The sequence below is a fragment of the Talpa europaea genome (genome assembly GCF_964194135.1).
Source record: "Talpa europaea genome assembly, chromosome: 12".
Taxonomy (NCBI): Eukaryota; Metazoa; Chordata; class Mammalia; order Eulipotyphla; family Talpidae; genus Talpa; species Talpa europaea.
The window spans coordinates 40992676-41014215 of NC_140079.1; the positions used below are offsets into that span (position 1 = coordinate 40992676).

At 47.1% G+C, this 21540-nt stretch overlaps 1 protein-coding gene across 4 annotated transcripts in view; it reads right to left on the bottom strand.

Moving 5' to 3' along the window:
• CACNA1A (calcium voltage-gated channel subunit alpha1 A) overlaps window positions 1-21540 on the bottom strand; it is a 216632-nt gene that overhangs the window by 31042 nt on the left and 164050 nt on the right. For all 4 annotated transcript variants that reach the window (XM_084251359.1, XM_084251358.1, XM_084251357.1 and 1 more), the window contains 8 exons: window positions 21024-21083; window positions 20407-20513; window positions 11417-11516; window positions 9477-9637; window positions 8002-8139; window positions 6367-6568; window positions 4277-4441; window positions 1991-2101 (listed from right to left, as the gene is read on the bottom strand). In XM_084251359.1, coding sequence (XP_084107485.1) covers window positions 1991-2101; window positions 4277-4441; window positions 6367-6568; window positions 8002-8139; window positions 9477-9637; window positions 11417-11516; window positions 20407-20513; window positions 21024-21083 — 1044 coding nt within the window. The remainder of the gene's footprint in view (window positions 1-1990; window positions 2102-4276; window positions 4442-6366; window positions 6569-8001; window positions 8140-9476; window positions 9638-11416; window positions 11517-20406; window positions 20514-21023; window positions 21084-21540) is intronic.

A 21540-nucleotide genomic window follows, 5' to 3' on the forward strand; every position in this document is an offset into this window, starting at 1 on the left:
GGCCCAGCTGGGGTACACAGACCACAGGTGACATCCCCAGGAAAGAAACGCTGAGTTGGTGCCATTGACTTGACTGCCATGCTGCCCCCTGCTGGCTGGATCTGACATCCCAGACTATACCTTACATTCCCCTGGATAGTCATCAAGACTACACATACAGGGCCTCCCAGGTGGCGCAGCGGTTGAGTGCTGGGTTGCGAAGCTGCCCGCAGCCTCTGCAGCGCCATTTCCAGCCTCTGCAGCGCCAATTCGATCCCCGGTCCTCCAGGTGAGGGTCCCACATGGCGCGGCAGACCTCTCCTGCCGCGCCCGCTGCTCCCCTCAGCAGTGTATTTTGTCAGTCTGCCTGTTCTGTTCCCCACTCTGGCTCTGGTGAATTGTCTCACCCTCCCGCGCTTCTGACTGTACCCAGTGCTTGTATAAATAAATAAATAAATCTTAAAAAAAAAAGACTACACATACAGGGGTTCCCCACTTGGCCAAGTGAATCAGAACCTCTGTGAGTGGGTCTGGGGCATCACTGAATTTTAAGAAATCTCCCAAGTGCCTCTGATGGAAAGCTGAGTTGAGAACCATGGCTCTGGAGGAGAAAGGTGGGAGATGAGTTTTCCTGGAGCCCTTCTTAGCCTTTATTGAGCACTCACTGAACGCCAGGACTCACTCTCAGTCGCCATTGCACAGCATTTGTGTTCAGGGTTTGCAAGTCTCTCTGGAAGGAGGGACAGGGCACGGAGAGGTGAGATGATGCAGCCTGGACACAATTTGAAATGAGGTCTCTCTGGTGCCAAGGCAGTTACCCTTTACCACCTCAGGAAGCCAAGGCAAGAACCCAGCCGTCACCCACTGAAACCCCACCTGAGACAATGAGCTGTAGGTCATTCTCATCAGAGAGGTAGGCTGTACAGGTGCTCAAGGGTATAGTAGATAAGTTGTTTCAAATCTCAGCCTGGCCTGCACAGGGGGCCTTCTTGAGTCCCCCAAGTCACAACTCATTAGTCTCAGTCTTCCTCAGTTTTTTTTGTGGTATGAAGCCCTTAGCCATCTGGAAAAATCTTTTCCAGAGGAAGGTTTATAAATGCATAAAGTAAAACACCAAGATGATTAGGAGAACTGTTATACTAAAATATAGTAATCAAAATATTTTTTAAATGGTGATCTAATGATGAATGCATTTTTCCACAAATACATTAAATAAGTCCTAGCAATTTTCTGGTTTAACATCCACCAGCATTTTGAAACAACGATGAACACAGACTTAATTTTGAATTACCTGTAACCTCTATGAAAAATATCTGATGTAGATTGTACTGGGTTTTGCTGCAGGGGGTTGTTGTCTGCCTTCAAGATGGAAGGAATTGCTCAAATTGAGTTAGTGAATGGTGAAAAATAAAGATGTAATTTTTTCCTGTCTAATTTTACAGCCCCCCTCTCCCCATTCACAGATCTCTTTGGAATAATGGGAGATGAAATCAAGTTAGTGGGTCATGAACTGCATTAAAAACAAAAAGGAAATGAAGTTGAGTAGAATGGACAACTTCAGAGTACAGTTCATAAGGGTAGATACCAATTTTATTTCAGTTGTCTACATGCACACCTGCATGCTGGGCTCCACTGACTAGAGTATTTCTTACTGTGACTGTGATTAGAATTGTTTGAAATTCATGGACTTAGCCTGTCTAGATCTCAGTGTCTTTAACTCTAAGACAGATGAAGATGACAGTTACTCCCACCCATCAGATCACTTCAAGGAATGACTGAATAAATACATGTCCCACATATAGTAAAAGTCAACGAGTGTTGAGTCTCATTGGTGTTACTTGGCAAAGAGAATGCTTACACATTGTCTGTGGGCATCACTGGGGTGATCAGGCCACTGTTGGCGGCTAGGGCTCTTGGGGTCAGGTGGGGAGACCATCACCCATCACTCAGTTGCCCTCTGGGCTTCCACCGCCCCCGCAATCCACATCTCTAACCCTGAAGCTGTACTTACCAGAATCCCAAAAGCCATGACCTTCAGCAGACATTCCAGGGAGAAGAGGGAGGTGAAGACTATGTTGAATACTCTCAGAGCGTTTTCATAAGCTGCCGATGCCCCGTAGAACTGGAGGAGGAGGGAGGGATCAGCAAGTAGGGCAGGGACTGGTGAGGCCGCAGTATGGCCATCCTTCCCAGGGGCAAGCTGGGCTTGGGCACTTGGCTTCCCCACTGATGTCCGGTGGCGCTGACCCAACCCTCAGGCAAGCGCTTCACAGGCTGGCTAGTATTTTTACATCAAAATAAAAACTCCCTTCTGGAGTTCTGTCTGAGCATCCAGATCCCAGGACAGCCTGGCCCAGCTCTGAATGAGATGCAGGGGGATGGCCACAGCATCCTTTCTGCCATAGTTTCTTTGTTTGCTCAGATCGCTCTTTTTCCCCCCAGAAACATAAAGCACTATAGCTATAATTTTTACCTGTATATTGTACAGGTAACTCCCAAATTGAGTTAGAGCATTTACAGCACCCCACAGAGTTTTCTTGCACCCCCTCCCAGTTGATAACCCACCCTAAAGGTAATCACTGTACTGACTCCTTATGAGATATTCTTGCCCAAATTATTTAATTGGATTTGAATCTATAAACTTTAGCCTTAGTTGCTAGATTACAGAAAATGTGGCAGATGAAGGAAGGAGTCACAGTACCCCACAAGGAAAACACGCACCCAGAGATGGGAACATTTTCATTCAACTTGTCTGGTTTCCCTAAAAAGTCAACAGCATGAAAATAAGGTTTGGGGAGGACAGAGATTTAAAAGACAAAAATCGGAGGCCATATGTAACCATTTAGATCTTGGCTCAACAACCAACTTGCTGTAAATGACATTTTGGGGACAATTCAATGTGAATCTTGGAGAATTATCACTACTAATCTTGTCAAGCATGAGATTACATAGGAATTATTATTATTTTTTTAAGAAATGCTTACTGAAGAATTTCAGGACAAAATAGCGTGGTGTCTAGCCTTTAAAATACAGGCAATGTCCAGAATGGGTAACTCCACAGAGACAGAATACAGATTAGTAATTGCCAGGGGAGGGGGATGCTGATGGGTCCAGGGTTTCTTTTGGCGTGATGGAAATATTCTGGAAGTTGATAGAGGTGGTGATTGCACACCCAGGTGAATGCACTAAATGCCACTGAACTGCACACTTCCAAGTGGCTAATGTTATCTGAATTTCACCTCAATAAAGAAAATGAGAAAAAAAATGATGACACGAACATAGCAAAGAGTTCCGTATGGGGAACACTGGACGATGGAGACGGGGTGCTCACGAGAGCCTGGACACTCGGGGCATGCCCTTGGGCTGGGCTAAAGGGCAGGGTCTCAGCGCCACCCGGGACCTATGGAACCAGAAGCTGCATTTTAATAAGATCCTCCATGATCTGTGAGTAAGTTACAGCCTGAGAAATGATGTGCTCCACTGTCCTCTCATCTGCTGGTTGGAGGCTGTTCATAATCACAATGACGAGATAAAAGAACTTCCTTTTGGAGAAGGATTTTCAGGTGAAAATGGATGTGCCTTTTTCACCAAAAATTAACAACTAAATTTATTGTCTCTGAAGTGCCAAGAAATATATTAAAGTCTTTGCATGACTGACTTCCACCCTGAGGAGAGGGGAGGAAGGTGCCATTACGATCATTCCCACTTTATTGATAGGGAAACTGAGACGCCAGGAAGTCACTGGTCCAAGGTGAAATGGTGAGTTAAAAGGAGGACCTGGGTCTTTGAACCCAGGTCTTTGGCCTCCAAACCACATGGTGAAAGGTTCTAACTTCTCACCCTGAGTAGGCTCAGTGGCCCTGAGGGTTGCAAGGTCCTTACCTGCCCCTCCTTCCTCATTTCAGTCATCAGACATTTATTGAGATGCCTTATTCCTGCTGAGCCAAGCTATCATCAAATCCCAGGAACTCAAGGGTGACCAGGATTTGTCTGGCTCCTTAGAGTTGACAGGCTGGTGGGGGAGACTGGCAACCACACAGATAATGTGGCACGTGAGACAACTTATTGCATGCTTGCAAAAATGGGAAACTGGGTCAACCTTGAGAGGTCAGGAAGCCTTCCTGGAGGAAGTGGCTTATGGGTGCAGTGAGGGGGCTGACCAGGCAGAATGATAGGAACAGTGTGTGAGGCAGAGAGAACAGCTACAGGGAAGGCGTGGTGGCGACTGAGTGGTCATTTGGGAGCCTACAGCAGAAGACAGGAGTGCGATGGGTGCTGAGCGGCGCTGGGGACTCACCTTCATCATGAGCACAATGGTGTTGAGAGCGATCATGGCCATGATGGTGTACTCAAAAGGTGGCGACACCACGAACTGCCACATCCGGTACTGGAAGCTCTGCTTGTTCTGGGGCATGTGTCGGGTCAGTGGTTTGGCGCTGATGGCAAAATCGATGCAGGCTCTCTGCGGGAGAGAGACTGACTGTGAGGGTCCGAGGCAGGCGTGAGATGGCTTGACAGCACCCACATCTAACTCCACATGGCCCTCTGGCACAACTGCTTGAATTTCTACCACTCGTGCCCCCAGTCAGGATTCTTAGACTGCCCATAATCCCCTCACCATGATGACTTTCTTCCCCCAAGGGCTTCTTCTCCCCTCTGCCAAACTTTCTGCTGACATTTCCCCATCTGTTTGTTGAATCCCGTTAGCAGAGAAAGTGGGTACCAGCAATCACTCCACTTTGCAGATGAGGAAAATAGAGGTTCTGAGAGGTTAAGGCATTTGTTTGAGGAGGCACAGCTGCCAGGTGGGCCAAACCTGAATTTCAGCCCAAGTCTTACTTTGAAACCTAACCATTCTTTTTTTAATTTATATCTTTTACATCATTGTGTATTCCCCGTAAAATTCCTACCACCAATTCACCCAAGAACCATCCCCATAGTCCCTTGCACTGTTTTCTCCCATTTTGATCCCTTTTCCTCCCCTTCCCTTGCAGAATGTCTCTGATTTATGGTTGCCTGCTAATTTTGTTTATTATTATTATTATTACTATTGTTATTTTTTTCTTCCTGAGGCCTTATTTGGTTCCCCTATATTCCTCCTATAAGTGAAACCATTCAATGTTTTTCTTTTTCCTTCTGGCTTATTTCACTGAGCATGAGCCTTCTAGCTCCATCCATGTTGCTGTGAATGGCATGAGCTTACCTTTTTTTTTTTTTTTTAAAATATTTATTTATTTATGCATACAAGAACTTGGGTACAAGCCAGAGGTATGGGGGCGGTGAGAGGATTCAGAGTAGGGAACAGAACAGGCAGATTGACTGAAATACACTGCTAAGGGGAGCAGCAGTGGGAGTCAGGAGAGGTCTGCTGCACCATGTGGGTAGTAGCTCCTTGGCCAGGGATCAAATGCATGCTGCAGTGGCTGCGAATAGCTTCATAGGTTGTGTCTTAACCCCTTGTGCCACCAGGGAGGCCCCGAGTTTATCTTTTTTGATTGCTGAATAGTATTCCACTGTGCATATATACCACATCTTCTTGATCCAGTCACCTATTTTTGGGCATTTGGGTTGTTTCCATAGCTTGCCTAATGTAAATAATGCTGCAATAAACATAGGGGTGCAGGTATCTTTTCGAATTAATGTTTTTTGTGTCCTTTGGGTAGATTCCTAAGAGTGGAATTGCTGGGTCATATGGTAGCTCCATTTTTAGTAGTTTGAGGATCCTTCACACAGCGAAGCCTAACCATTCTTTCCTACAGAATACTTTGCTTCTCGTTCTCCTCTTTGAAGGAAAGCAAGAGGGAACAATAATGTTATTAAGTCGTAGGGGCCAACAGAGTAGAGTAAGGATGAATCCTAGGCCCTCCATCCAGCATGGATGGTGCTACTAGAAAGGTAAAGGACTATGTGCCTACTCTCCACTGGACTGGATTTTCATTCATGGATATTCATTACCCCTCCCTAGGGGAGACTTTACTTCCCTATTCCGTTGACATCAGGCATGGATGTGTGACTTGTTCTTACTAAAGAGATATGAATAGAAGTGACATGTCACTTTTGGGCACAGGCTGTGAGATCTGGACCATGGTTTGCCACACTGTCTTTTTGATCTCAAGTAGCTCAGAAGGGAACTAGAATAAAGGTGACATGGAGTGGAGCCACTGACACATGTAGTGTGAGCAAGAAATCAATTGCATTCGGGCATTGAAAAGTTTGGAATGTTTGTTACTGCAGCATAACCTAGTCAAAAATGACTAAACACTTAGGTTGAATTTTGCTTGGAGAATGCTGCTTTTCACTCTCCAGATGTCCCAGACTCTGGCCCGTGTGTGTGTGTGTGGTGGGAGTGACAGTACTAAAACAGTGGATAAAACTGGCAGGTGGTACCTCATTTTTCTCCAGACTGTACTCCTCCATCATCTTGTCCCCCTGTTCCTGGAAGGTGATGATGATCAAGGCCACAAAGATATTGACGAAGAAGAAGGGGAACACGACGAAATAGACAACATAGAAGATGGACATCTCCATGCGGTACCCAGGGCTGGGACCCTGGTTCTCAAAGGTGGCATCCACGGAGTGCTTGAGGACCCTGTAAGAGTGCGGGCAAGGGAGGAGGGGAAGTGGGCAGGGGAGCAGGAAACAGGGACACATTATAAGGAAAAGAAAAAGAAATAAAGTAGCCACTGCTTTCTGACTCCAAGCATCTTTCTACCTCCTTTGTCTGTGGGAGTACGGACAACAAAATCAGTAACTTTTACCACCATTATTAAGAACCTCATGTGTGCCAAAAATGATGTTTAATGTTTTCTTTATTTTCCCAGATACCCTCTCAGGGAAATTATCAGTGGTACCAATTTGCACACAAAGAATCTGAGCTTCAGGTAAGGCCAAACTGGGATTTGCAATCAAGTCTGTAGTGGTGGGTGGGAGTGAGGAGGCATCATGAAGGCAGGTGTATGTGTTGGGGGTGTTTAAGTGCAGGCCGTGGCAGGAGTTCAGAAGTTTCAGTGGGGATGCACATGGAGTAGGCTCTGGACAGTTGCACAGGTCAGGCACTGCTCAAAGGTTCTGTCTGAAGGGTGGCAACCATAATGCAGACATGATAGATTTGTGTATTCATGATGACAACATTTTTTGGCAGCCAGCCATAAAGTACCTTATTCAAACAAAATCATGAAGTCGATTGCAATGATTTTCTGACAGATGGAAAGAAAGTCTGTTGAGGAAGGGGTGTCTTTAAAAATTCACTCAAAGGTGCCTTATGGGCTAGCACTGGCCTCCTGTGTGTGGGTACCACGTATGTGTGGGTGAAGAGAGAGGTAAGGCAGGTCAGTGTGTTTGCTGAGAGGGAGGGTGGTGAGAATGATGGAGGGCATGCTAGGAGGTGCCAAGCCAAAACCCTGGCATTTCTGAGATCTCTGGGAGGAGGACTAAGGTGAGGAGAATAAGGCTTCTGTTTTGGACATAAATTAAGGGCGTGCCAAGCACAGTAGTAATTGCAATGATAATAATTTACTGCAATGTTTAAAAAAACAAAAATGAAAGTGAAAAGCTCATGATGCACAAGATGTCAGACATTCAAATAAAGATAGGGCCTGTCTTAAACTCGCATGACATTCTGTCTCACCCCAGCTCTGCTCCTGTGTGGGCACAAATGGTCCAGTTAGTCACACGGCCTTGGAAAATGCCACTGCCACACTCCCAACTTGGAGATTCTCACTCATCAGCAGAGGAAGGGTTAAATTGCTGCAAACTGGAAACATCCCATCCTGGGAGGATACAGCCCATACACTCAGGGTATAGCAAGCCAAGCTATGGCCAGATTGCCAACCCCCCCCCCCGCCCCCCCGCCCCACAAGCATGTGGAAGGTGTGACATCTAGCAGGGTTACCATCTTGGGAGACCAGGAGCGAAGCCCTCCCCTCCCAGACCTTTCTCAGCACTGCTTCTGAGACCTTTTCTTTTCCCACTTCTTAGGCCCCCTGCGTGACTCCTTTGGGCTCTTCTGGCCAGGTCACTTACTGTGGCCAGCCTTCTCCTGTGGACACAGTGAAGAGGGTCAGCAGAGCCCACAGAACGTTGTCATAATGGAACTCGTACTTCTTCCACTCTCGATCCCGTGCCTTCACTTCATTCTTCTCATAGAGGAGGTACTTGCCACTGCCACGGGAAATGGGGATTGTTAGCACATGCAGGAAGCGCTTCTGAGCACTCGTCTTTGAGGACTGGAGACAGGAGGAGGAGGAGGAGGAGGGGGTAGCCACCAGCTCACAATGCCTTCCCAAGAAGTGAGTGACGTTTCCTGTTGTTGTGTATCCTGTTTATGAGTATCCTCCTGGAGACAAATCCCCAGATGATGCCATGGCCCTGCACCCAGTGGGAGAGCCAGATGAATCTAACACTTCTAGTCCTGAGGCTGGGAGCCTCAGGCTTGAGGGATTAAGAACAGGAAGACACAGGGGCATTTCTGGGTTTTTCAGGCTATGGAGGGCACCACTGCTTCATTTTAGGGCAGGAAACAATCCCAGACTCCTAGCTAAATGCTTGGGATCCTTCCAATCTCAGGAAACAGCCACCAAGTTAACAGGGCGCCACTTACCACAAAGTAACACTAGCAGTATTCAGCGAGAGTGCCCCGTTGGTTAAAGTCTCAACACTTCCCCAGGCTGAGCTCAGAGTTTCCCAAGGTAAGGTTGCCCCAAATATGGGGAACTTCAGGTCATCATCCCTAATCTACAATTCTAAAACCCAAAAAGTTTTGAAAAACCAACCAACTCTGGGATTGGCAAGTTACTGTCACAAACTAACTTTGTTTCTGTGTGACCCACAAGCTAATGATAGTTTTTTACATTCCTAAATGGTCAAGAACAAGTCAAAAGAATGCTTTCACAACAAGTAACAACGCTATGAAATTCAAATTTTAGTTTCCAGAAATAAAGGCTTATTGGGACACAGTCATGCCCACTTACCTATGGGCTCTGGTTGCTTTCGTGTTAAAATGGCGGCAATGAGTAGCTAAAATGGGAATATATGGTCCATACCACCAAATATAATTACTGTTTGGTCCTTTTTTTTTTTTTGTTTGTTTGTTTGTGGGACCCTCGCCGGTGGCCGGGGATGGAGCTGGCATTGCAGAGGCTGCAGGCAGCCTCTGCCCAGCACTCAACCGCTGCACCACCAGGGGAGGCCCTACTGTTTGGTCCTTGACCAAAGAAAATGTTTGCCAATCTCTGATCTAACATGTTTGGCAACAGAAACTGACCCCACTTGACAAAGGAGGCAACTGAGGAGGAAAGCAGGCAGCTCATGGGTGTATCCTGAAGTGACTAGCAGTGACTTGAATTTTAAAGTGGTTTTAAAGCCAGATGCAAATCAGATGCAATAGGGTGACATCCCCAAGGCCCAACCCCTCAGTTTCCAAGTCCGAGTGATTGGTGCCTCTGGCCACCTCCTACCCACTAGCCACAATGGGGATGCCAAGGAGAATCAAGACCCACCGACAGTCTTTCTCAAACTCCTTGGACTCATCAGTGCAGTGGAAGAACTTCCCCTTGAAGAGCTGCACGGCCACCACAGCAAAGATGAACATGAACAGCATGTAGACGATGAGGATGTTGAAGACGTTCTTGAGTGAGTTCACCACACAGTCAAACACGGCCTGGTGGGCAGGTTTGAGAGAAAGGTGTGAGGAGTGGACAGCCTCCTCCTCTAGCAGCTCAAAACACAAAGTGATGCCATTGTTCCCATTGCACAGACAAGGACATGAGCTATGTCACCCAGGGGAAGGTCACACAGTCTGGAGAAGTAATTGTGGGCCTGGTTTCAATATTTTCCATGCATCTAAAATTCCAGCAATCATTCCCTGGGAAATTTTGTTTTCTATTAACAGTGGGTTCTTGAGAAAATTGGCATAGCATCACCTTTTAAAAACACTCACTTAATTAAAAAATAGGTGACCTGTTTTAACAACTTTTAAATAAGTGATAATCAGGTGGTCCTCAGGGGTAGGATAAGTTATTATTTTTTGAACTCTTTTTAAAAATAACTTATTTATGCATACAAGAACTGGGTGTAGGCCAGAGGTATGGGGGATGAGAGGATTCACCAGAGACAGAGTGGGGAATGGACTGACTAAAATACAGTGCTGAGGGGAGCAGTGGGTGAGACAGGAGAGGTCTGCTGTGCTGTGTGGGTAGCTCCCTGGCTGGGGATTGAACCAGTGGCTGGTGATAGCTTGGTAGCACTGAGACTTAAACCCCTGTGCTACCAGGGAGGCCCCAAGAACGAGTATTTGAATGACTAGGCTTTGACTATGGAAAGCTGTCTGGAAGTTCCTCAGTCTACTAAAAATGGAGCTACCATAAGTCCTGGCAATTCCACTCCTAGAGATCCACCCAAAGGACACAAAAACACTGATTCAAAAGACCACCTGTACCCCTATGTTTATTATAGAACTATTTACAACAGGTAAAACCTGGAAACAACCCAAATGCCTAAAAATAGATGACAGGATCAAGAAGATGTGGTATATATACACAATGGAATATTATTCAGCAATCAAAAAGATAAACTCATGCCATTCACAGCAACATGGATGGAGCTAGAAGGAATTATGCTCAGTGAAATAAACCAGAAGGAAAAAGAATAATATCAGATGGTTTCATTTATAGCAGGAACATAGTGGAACCAAATAAAACATCAGTGTAAAAAATAATAACAGTACAAAACACAGCAAAGCAAAAACAGACAATTATAAATCAGAGACATCCTTCAGGGGAGGAGGAGGGAGAGGGATCAGAGGGAGGGAGGAGCACAGGGGACTGAGGTGATGGTGCAAGGGTGAATTGGTGAAGGAAACTCTATGGGGACTACACCTGAGTGGGTGGGGGGAAGCAAATGTTGTTTAAAAATGAATGATGTAAAAAAATAGAAAAAAATAAAAAAAAAATAGGAAAAAAAAGACTAGGCTTTGTTTCCTTCCTTTTTTCCCCTTGAACGAGAAGTTATGGAGAGATGTTATTTGGTATTTTGGAATAGAAGTTACTAGAGCCTAGAAAAGTTAGGCAAAAAAATCAAAGGTTCTGTGGGGCCAGAAACAAAGGTTCTGTGGGTCAGAAACACAGAAGCAGCTTCTGTGTCCTGCTTTCCAGAGTAGGGTTATGTTCTGTTTTAGTCATATGATGCTTTCATGTGATTTAAGAAAAGGGATCCCAATCTTGAGACATTTCATCTATTGGAAAATTGACACAACATAAAGATTTTGTTAGATCAACTCACTTTGCTGCCATCTGCTGGAAAACTGTAATAACATATGCATCCACATAAGAGGGTTGTAATGGTATCAGCACCCCTTTCAATGTAGTATCTTTAATCAGTGTGCAACCTGCTCAACTGTGCATGGCAATCCTGACATGCCTCCCACATATCCCTATCTCACCTTGAGCTTTGGCAACCGCTTGATGGTTTTAAGAGGTCGTAGCACCCGGAGGACGCGGAGGGATTTAATGGTGTTGATGTCTTTTCCTTTGCTATTGCCACTGTGGAGGAACGTCAGGGTGGGGAGAAGAGAAGAGAGGGAGCAGAGATTAGGTTGGGTGGTAGCTGGCTTGAAGCTCTATAGGACCCCACCATCCCAGGCCTAGGAATCTGGGGTGAACCTGGCTTTGCCCTGCTTTCACTGGGGAAGAACAGTCAGCTTCTTGCTTTGTTTGGGCTTAGGAGTCAGTGATATGATGGGTTTGGTCTCAAGATTTGTTGAGCACCCTTTACCACCTGGTTGGGCTGAGCAGCTGCCCCAGGGAGGTGACCCTCAGATCTGGTTAGGGGAGTTGGCTGCCCCTGGTGCACTCTTTGGAGATGGTCTTGGCAGGTCCTTAGAAAGTGGGATTTTCTTCCCCCTTCTAGCAGGATTCAGGAAATTCTTAAAGTGATCCTTAATCCAAGAGTCTCCCCTCCACCAATATTCCATGAATTCATAACAGAGAGAACCAGGCCACTGGATGCTGATATTGAACCACTGCTTCATTCTTCCAGAGAGTCTTAGCCCATCTTTTCAGAGAACTGCATAGAGGTTCAGTATGGAGCCTATGGGGCCTGAGCCTTAACCATAAAGACCATGGGGGCACCAGGATACCATTGGTCAACCATGATTTGGGCCCCAAAGAGGTCATTGCATGTGTCCATCAAAGACTGTGGTTAATGGAACTCACCACCCACTCAGTCTTCCAAGCCAGAAACCTGCAAGTCAAGTTCAACTTCCTGTCTTCCATCCCATCCCTAATAGGTCACCTTCCTAAACATCTGTACTCTCTTCTCCTGGCTACCATCTTAGGTTCTACTCCATTACCCATATCCTAATGGCAGCCCCCTTGCCCCCACTCCCCTTATCTCTCTTCTTTCAACTCTCTTGTAACATAGTAGTCAAAGCCAATGACTATGTTACTCTCCAGTTTCTTATCTCTCAGAATTTTAGAAACACAAATGCAAACTTCTAGCACAGTGTTCAAGTCTCTTCGAAATCTAGCCCGACTTACCTTTACTTTTTGCATTCACTGATTACTACCCCAGTAGTCATCACTGGGACATACCCCAGTCTCACTCCTTTGTCTGCCTTTGCCCACACTGTTCTTGTTGCTAGATGTATCCTTCCTCCACACCTCCACTCACACAACTACTCAACCCTCAGAATACAAGGTGAATGCCCCTTCATCCCACAGCCTCCCCCATGGTCCCTGGGTTCTACCAGACCATATTGCTGTTCCAGAATCATCTTTGTCCCTGTCTTAGGCTTCTGGCTTTTGATAGAAAACTGAAAGGCTTCAACAGTGACTTTGATGTGTTCATTTCCCCTTTAATCTTGTTTTTTTTTTGCCCCAATCCCCAGCATGTGCCTGGATGCACGTGAATGGTCCAGCTGGGAGTTCTCTGGGGTCTCCTAGCAAACATCTCCCTATAGTTACCACCTGGGTCATAAGTAGAGCTACTCCAGAGACCCCCATCCTAGTGTGTGTGGGTGAGTGGATGCTAAAACACTCTTCTTGCCATTTGCTTTTTTTTTTTTAAAGATTTATTTATTTATTTATACGAGCACTGGGTACAGTCAGAAGTGTGGGAGGGTGAGAGAATTCACCAGAGCCAGAGCGGGGAGCAGAGCAGGCAGAAGGACCGAAGTACACTGCTGAGGGGAGCAGCGGGCGGCAGGAGAGGTCTGCGCGCCATGCGGGACCCTCCTCTGGTGTTCGGGGAGCAGCCGGGGATTGAACCGGCGCCGCAGAGGCCGCGGGCAGCTTCACAACCCAGCGCTCAACCGCTGCGCCACCGGGGAGGTCCGCCATTTGCTTTTTAAGGGTTCTTTTCTCTCATTTTTCAGTGACTAAAGAAATCAGGCACAGCTATGCCACAAGACTCAGTAGGCCTGAACATGGCTTTTTTTTTTTTCTTAAATCAAAGTCAGTTATTACTTTCTCAAGGCTGTGGCCCCAGTGAATAAGACACAATTCGGGAGTCACTGTGGTGATTTTAGGCAGAGCAGGGACACGAAACTGGATGCCAGAGGAAGGCAGTTATTTCTTCTTCAAGACCCTTTTGGGACTTTTGCTTTGGTGGGCACTAGTGAGTAGGTTGTTAGCCCCTCCCCTGTGCAAACTAATTTCCTTTTTAACAATAACCCAGCTTGAATGTAACAAGCTGCAATGCAACTGTTTCATTCCTGTTTAATCCACATTTGCAGCTGTGCTCCTATCTCAGGTCAATCATACTGGTTGCAACCGGGTGCTATAAGGTTTCCCTGACAGTTGAAAATGAAGCTTAGACTCTGGGTAGGAAAAAAACAAAACGCCAAGCAAGTGGACATGGAGGTTGTATGTAGAAGCAGCTACAATTTCCAGCTGCTGACGGCTGGTGTGGGAACATGTCTCCCAGGACACGTGTGTCCATCTGACGATGACCTGTCCCTGTGGTGCTCTTTCCGCAGCCTGAGAGCTGAGAAAAAGCCCTGCTCATTGAGGCATTGTGCCACCTGCTGCGTGTAGACGCCCCTTGGGGGGTTACTTTCTCCTTTCAGAGCCTAAGCCCCGGCTGTTGGGGCTGCTCACTCTTTCCATCAGGACGCTGTAAACTCATTCTGATAACCACCCGCCCAGCTCATATCTCCTGTTAAATGAGAGGCACCCCTCCCCATGCTCTTTCTGTTCTCTGCCAAGAAACAGGCTAGTGGCAGGTCATGGCGGGAGGCAGTGGTCAACACCCCTCGGGGCTTCTCCTCCTGGTGGAGCAGAATGAGAGGGCTACAGTCACTGACAGCAACAGGACAGCTCATGGACACGGGCCACGGACACAGGCCCAGAACCGACATGGCTGCACCAGGGCATGGAGGACAAGAACGAGAGACAGAACGAGGGGGGGGGGGGAGAGAGAGAGAGAGAGAGAGAGAGAGAGAGAGAGAGAGAAAGAGAGAGAGAGACACTTTACCGTGTACTGCTCCTGGTTAGGTGGCGTCGGAAGGAGAGACAGATCGTAAGCACCTCAGAAGAAAGAACACAGAACACACACACACACACACACACACACACACATGCACGTGTGGGTGCACTAAGGGGATAGCCTCAGGTTTATGGCCCTGGCTGGCGTCCATTCCATCCTTCCATCTGGAAGTCCCCCCATTTAGCCCCCTGCCGTTGGCACTGCCCAACACCATGAAAGCCAAATGTCCAAGTAGCAGGACAGCCACAGTCATCCATTACTGCAGGTGACTCAGCACTGAAGCTTACTGCCAAGAGCTTTAGAAACCAGACTTTCTTCCAGAGGTTGTAGGACAGGAAGTTTTTAAAATGTCTTGTGAACTCTGGAGTTGGGGGGACCTGGGTTTGAATCTCAGTTGGCTCCTAATTACTATCCGCATCTATCAAACAGGTCTTAACAATTCTAATGTTCCATAAACCAGAGCCAAGTCCTTGGCTTTGTCCACTTGTTATGAAGGAGAGGGAGGTTGACAAAGGGTTCCAATTTGGGACACAATTAGGGTGGAACTTGAAAGTTCTCGGCATCTGGCGGTGGTTCTTGCACAGCTCATCTCATTACACTCTGATCCTCCAGCAGTAGCTGGTGGTCAAAGTGAAAGAACTTGACTTCCATCAGGATGCTGAAGCCTTGGGCAGACCCTCTACGAACTTTCCCATCTACTGAGCCTTTGGAAGTTAGTGATACTTTGAAAAACACAGAGGGTTTCCCTGGGGTTAAAGTCTCAGCACTATTAAACTGTTGCCAGCTACTGCGGCCTGAGTTCGAGCCCTGGCCAGGGAGATAACCCATGTGGCGCAGCAGACCTCTCCTGTCTTACCCACTACTCCCCTCAGCTGTGCACTTCAGTAGAATCTACCTGTTCTGTTCTCCACTCTGTCTCTGGTGAATCCTCTCATGCCTGCACTGCTGGCCTGTACCTCTATTCTTGTATGTATAAATAAATAAATCTTTTAAAAAAAACATAGAATGGTTTAAATGCTTACAAATATTCACACAGGACATTCCTTCCCTGTCCCCTTTCCCGTAGCTCAGTGATTCTCGAAGGTCTGTGTGTCTGGGAATACACTGAGTCGTGTACATTCTCCTTCACAGACATTTAAGTGTCTTTGAATGAGAGTGCTTTTTGTCTCACTTGCTGACTTTATGCGTCTTTTGCTGGCCCGTGGGAAGATGGCACCATTATATCCATTTTCCAGATGAGGAAGCTGAAGCTCAGAGAGGGAGAGCAACTTGCTCAAGGTCACACAGCTGAAGTGGCAGACTGAGATTCAAACCCAGGTGCACGTATCCCTCTAATCTTGATTCCTTTTCATCACATACTAGAAAAATAGTATGTTCTGTGGAAGGGGGCTTTAAGGATGGGGATTTTAAAATGTGGCTTCCCCGAGAGCTCCTTCTTTGGCTTCCGAGCAGCTTGGCATGCGACAGCCTTGGGCAAGGCAACTTGCCAGCTGTGCGGGCCTGCCCTGAGGGAGGAGTGGCAGTACCAGATGGACTCTTGGCAGTGAGGGCAGGATCACCATCCCCCTGCTGCTGAGAAATATCTACTGGCTGCTCTGCTACATGGGCACAGAGCATGAGATGTGTGATGGCTAATGGAACAGTGCATTAATGATGGGTCACAGACACGGCACAGTCAGTCAGTAGGTAGAGGGACACACACAGATATCTTGGTGAGGTGCAGGATGGGTGGAAACACATCCTTTGGAGGATTCACAGAAATTGTTCCCATATCCCAGGTGGGGGCACAGTCACAACAGTGGCACAATTGTTGCCTCCATGCCCAAGGACCAGAACAGCAAGATTCCTTCCTACAAGGAAGAGAACCACCATGGGTTCCATTCCCTTAGATTTTGGGCTCTGACTTGAGGAATTCTGCCAACTGGTGAAAGTCTCCAAGATACGGACTGGGGGATAGGCAGCAACTCCAAGACTTGACCTGCTGAGCCCAATCTTAGTGATCTTGCTAGACTCACTGCCCCGCCCTCCTCAACCCCTCTGGGCCTCAGTTTCTCCATCAACAGAATGGGAACAATAAGACAACTCCCCCCACATGGGGTTGCTGTGAAGCTTAAATAAATGAAAGCTGTTACTATTATTGCCAATAAGTCAGTTTTCTCTATTTTATGGGGAACCAAGGCACAAGCGCGGCTAAGGGAGTGAGCACGTCTAGAGAGAAACCAGACATGTGGGGACCTTTCCTAAAACAATAAAGTTAATTTAACACATGTTGGGGTCCCAGCTTTGTCTACATGGAGACAGGCTTACAGGAGAGATAAAGCAAGTTATAAGACCAGGAAGGAAAGAAGGAAAGGACTCTGGGATTGGACACTTAGGCAGAGACCCTCAGAGCACCCCCTGCTCCTGCCAGGGTGACAGCTAGTTGTTAACAAGGAAAATGACAATATGCAAAGTCCCCTTAGAGGGAGACCTCAGGCAAAAGAGACTCTGACCCTACGTCGATGGGGAGATTTTGAAGCTTTTCTGGGGAAAAAGTGGCAGCTTAGAGGCTAATTCTCTGGTTTTCAGCCGTTCGGCTTCTGAGCATGCAGGCACAGCGTGGTCAGGGTGCTTGACCAGCTGTGCAGGCCTGTAGCTTCATCCTGGAGAAGGACTGACAGTGCCTGGTGGATGCTTGACAGTAAGGTGGGTAGGGCATGGAAGGGCAGGGCCTCAGTCTCCTCACCTGTCCCCATGCCCACATTACATGTGCTCCCATAGCCAAAGCCACGGCAGCTCCCACACTCCATGTGAGCACCCGACACTTGCCATGCTCCCTCTGATGCTCACAGGCTAACCATTTAAAAGTCCCTATCTGGACCTTTTCCTTGCATAGGAACAAAAAAAAAGTTCAAAATGGGATATTCAAGGGCATGGATGGGCAGGCTGGTTTTATGTTGAAGGCAACTTCACAATCCCATTCTAAAGGCTGACTCTACAAGCACACGGCTGCGTAGGCTGCATTTTGATGAGGTGGAGGCTTATTTTGAACACCCTTGTTTAACTTTGTATTTAAAAAGTAAACTTACACATTAACACAAAACAATCTGGGGCAAATCTTTTTGCAATACCAAGAAGTATTATTTGGTGGAGAACTAATTTTGTTTTTGCAGATTAGATTTACATAAAGTAGAGCCTAACTGTAGCCCTAGGGAGGTAAGACACAGCATATCCCAAATTACAACCTGTCACAACAAAGACTTGTTCCTTGGTCATTTGAATGCTGGGCCTTCCCCAAACCATGAGGAGCAAACTGTGGGTTGGTAGCAGCAGTGCGACCCCCTCCTTTGACAGAAGTCTAGAGGAAAGTCTCTGGGTTGAGTTGATGGACACGGGACACGTCTATCATATACAAAGCATGTGGTCAAGGAGGGAGAAATCCAACACCCACATTGCAGCCAGCCAAGTTGGGGGACTGTGTTTGGACAGATGGATGGAGCCGATAGGGGTGTCTGCACCATCGGGATGTCTTCTAGGCAGAAGTTATTACCCTGGAGGGCCTGAGGGAGTGTGGGAGGAGTGTCTGATGGGCTTGACCTCCCTCGTCATGAAGACACCTCTGGTCAGAACATGTGAGGCCACGTTCCTAACACCAGAGCCAGGAAGGGCATCTGTCTTTTCCATGCCATGCAGCCTAGGTGAGGTGGCAGATCAGGTCCACATCACCAAAAGATCTGAGCCAGGTGGAAGAGAGACACACAGAAAGAGACACAGGGAGGGAAATCAGAAAAAAGGAAAGACAAAGTAGGAGAGGAAGTCAGAGAGAGGAAAAGGAAGAAAAAAGGGGAAAGTGCAAGGAGTAAAGATACAGGAGTAAGGGAGGGAAGGGAATTTGAGATGGATTCATTCCTGGCTGAGGCAGCAGAATGTTCAGGAGCTTCAGGATTTTTCTCTAATCCAGTGTGATGCCTACCTGATACCTTGTAGAAGTTGCTCAAATAGCTGATGGTGGGAAGGAGAAGTGTACTTCATTACATTCTTATGGACATTATATTATCTTTAAATTAAAAAAAAACTGGTGTAACAAACTGTATCCTGTGTGTATTTTCACATTTTTCCAAATTCCAGTGAAGTCAATTTTTTCCTCATTTTTGTTAGTTATCATCTTTTTGTGAAATGAAATTTCTGTTTACATCCTCTGCCCATTTATCTATTGAGGTTTAGTGTTTCTTATTGATTTGTAATTACTCTTTATATATAAAAGTTGTTGACTCCTTGTCTTATTTGTGGCAATCCTTCTCCCCTAATTTCCTGTGCATTTTACTTTATTTTTTTTAAACCTACAGAACATAATAACATAGCTACATTCTTAATTTCTTTTTTTTTCTATTCTTTTTTTTTCTAATAGAGGCATGTTTTTATTTATTTATTTGTTTGTTTGTCTGTTTGTTTGTTTATACATGCACTGGGTACAGTCAGAACCACGGGAGGGTGAGAGAATTCACCAGAGCCAGAGCGGGGAGCAGAGCAGGCAGAAGGACCGAAGTACACTGCTGAGGGGAGCAGCGGGCGGCAGGAGAGGTCTGCGCGCCATGCGGGACCCTCCTCTGGTGTTCGGGGAGCAGCTGGGGATCGAACTGGCACTGCAGAGGCTGCGGGCAGCTTCGCAACCCAGCGCTCAGCCGCTGCGCCACTGGGGAGGCCCCTACATTCTTAATTTCTTTTAAGTAACTTCTTCCCTTGCTTTAATACTCAAATATCCAGTTATTTAAAAAAGCAGGAGAGAGAAAAGGTGGGAGAGAGGGAGAAAAAGAAAGGGAGAGAGAGTGGAATGAGAGCGAGCAGAAACAGAAAGAGAAAGAGAGAGAGAAGAGAAAGAGAAAAGGGGGTGGGAAGTCTGGCCAGAGTCAATAATACATGGTACATCTCCACCAACTTAGAGGCATTCAGAAACCTGGAACCTTCTTGCTCTTCTGATACAAGTGGACCTTGTTGTATTCCCAGAAATGACTCTGGGAGTGGCCCACTTTATCCCTCAAATTGGAATGGGTCATACCCTAACCTCCTGACAAACCAGACCCTCACTGTTTGGTTGGTGGGAGGGCGTTCAAGGCCTCCTGCAGGAGGCAGAGGGAGTCCCTGAAGGAGGCAGGGTACATTGGGTCAGAATTCCTGAGACTTTCCTTGGGCTTGATCCATGGTGATAGATATAGTTAGGGTCCCCAAGAATTGTTTCTGGATTAGGGATTGATTAGATATTTTTATTGCACCCCAAATGTCTGCGACTTGAAGAACATTCTCTTAAGTTTACTACCAGGGCCTTAAGTGTTAATGATGGCTCAGTGCCTGGATGCCATATTGGAATAGCTACCTAGAAATTTTGAATGGCTACTAAGTCTTTGGGTGTTGTCTTGGAATGGCTGCCCACAATTTAGGTGCCACACTAGAATGATGCTCAGTTCTTTGAACCTGATTTGGAGTGGTCACACACAGCTTGGGAGTTGTATGATGATGCATGGCCTTTCAGAGGGCAGAGTGTCCTAAGATTGCCAGGAGAAGTGAAAGACACACCAAGGAAGTCACCAGATGGGGGATCTGAATTCTCATGCATATCCATTCCTGATCGTCTTTTTAGGGGCTTCCCAAAGAGAGAGCAGTTTGGGTGGAGCTTGAAGTGCAGGAGGAAGATGAGATGTCCTGGTGGGGCTAATCTACTGAATGCAGCACAGCAAGGGGTTGGTGAGGTGGCTGTATGAGGAGGTGGAAGGCAGGGTCCCTTCTTCCTCCATGGTGGACGTCATGCAAAAGCCAATCGAAGCTCTTCCTGGTGGCATGCTGATACCTCCCATCGCCCCAGAGCCCACCGCCCCATCGCTACACCCTGAGAACATGTCTCTTTATCCAATTGGCAAACCCAGGCTGGGGGAGGAGGGATGAGGGAAGTGTAGGCCTCTAGAGAAGACTTACGTGAAGGCAAAGGCCACCAGAGCCCCACTGACCACTATGAAGTCGAGAATGTTCCAGAGGTCACGGAAGTAGGCACCCTGATGCAGGACGAGCCCCAGGTCAATCATCTACACGGGAAGAAGAGGCAGTGTTCAGTTCCCTCATCCACAGGCTGTGGAGAAGCCTGGGGGAGGAGAAAGGTGAGTTCATGGGATCATAGCAACCTGCAGGGATGGGACAATGGCCGGAGGGCTTCATGAGGGGCACTTCTGACTTGTCAGTTCTTATGTCCAAACCTCGGGTTTTCCTTGACTCTTCTTGATCTCACTCGCCATTAGATCCATCAGCAAACTAAGTTGGTTTTTGCCTTCCGAATCTTCCAAAAATGTGCTCACGTCTCGCCACTTTCTCTGTCACCTTAGTTTGCAGGCTCCCAGTTCTCTTGGCACCTTCTTTTCCATACCCTCCCAAGTCTATCCCTCTATACAGAGGCCAGAGGGCGCCAGTGAGCACCCAAGATAGTCGTGTACTTCCTCTGCTCACAACTCTCCATGGTTCCCACCTCACTTGGGGTAAAAGTCAAGCCCTCTCCATGGACCCCAAGAATCCCTTGGAGCTCTGACTTTCTCAGGACTCACCTTGATCACCATTTCGAAAGTAAAGACCCCTGTAAAAACGTAGTCAAAATATCGCAGGACCTGGAGGGGATAAAAGCAAAGGGGTAACAGATCACTGACTTGCTTCAGCAAAGTCCCCAAGGAACAGGGTCTCCATCCACAGGGGGAAACACAGCTGCCAGGCACCTTTGGGTGGGACGCAGGTTATGAACAAACCTGTCCAGCAGATGGCAGTAAAGTCTTAAAAAAATCAAGTAAGATTTGCTTACCAACCAACACACAGGTTTCCTTTCTTATTTGCCTGTTAAGTACTAGAGGGGAGGGCCCCAGGGAAGTTCAGGGTTGGTGAGGGGTTTTACATCCAGTACCCTTCACTTGCTGGGTGTCCTGGGCAAGAAGTCGCTGCCAGAGGGTGTTTCCTAAACATGACCAAGGTACTTCTTATTCGCACTGTGGACCTTGCTGCCCTCGATGGCTGGATCTCATTGCGGGGCTTATTTCTTCCTCTCCCTACCGCCTGATGCAGATCTTTTTTGCC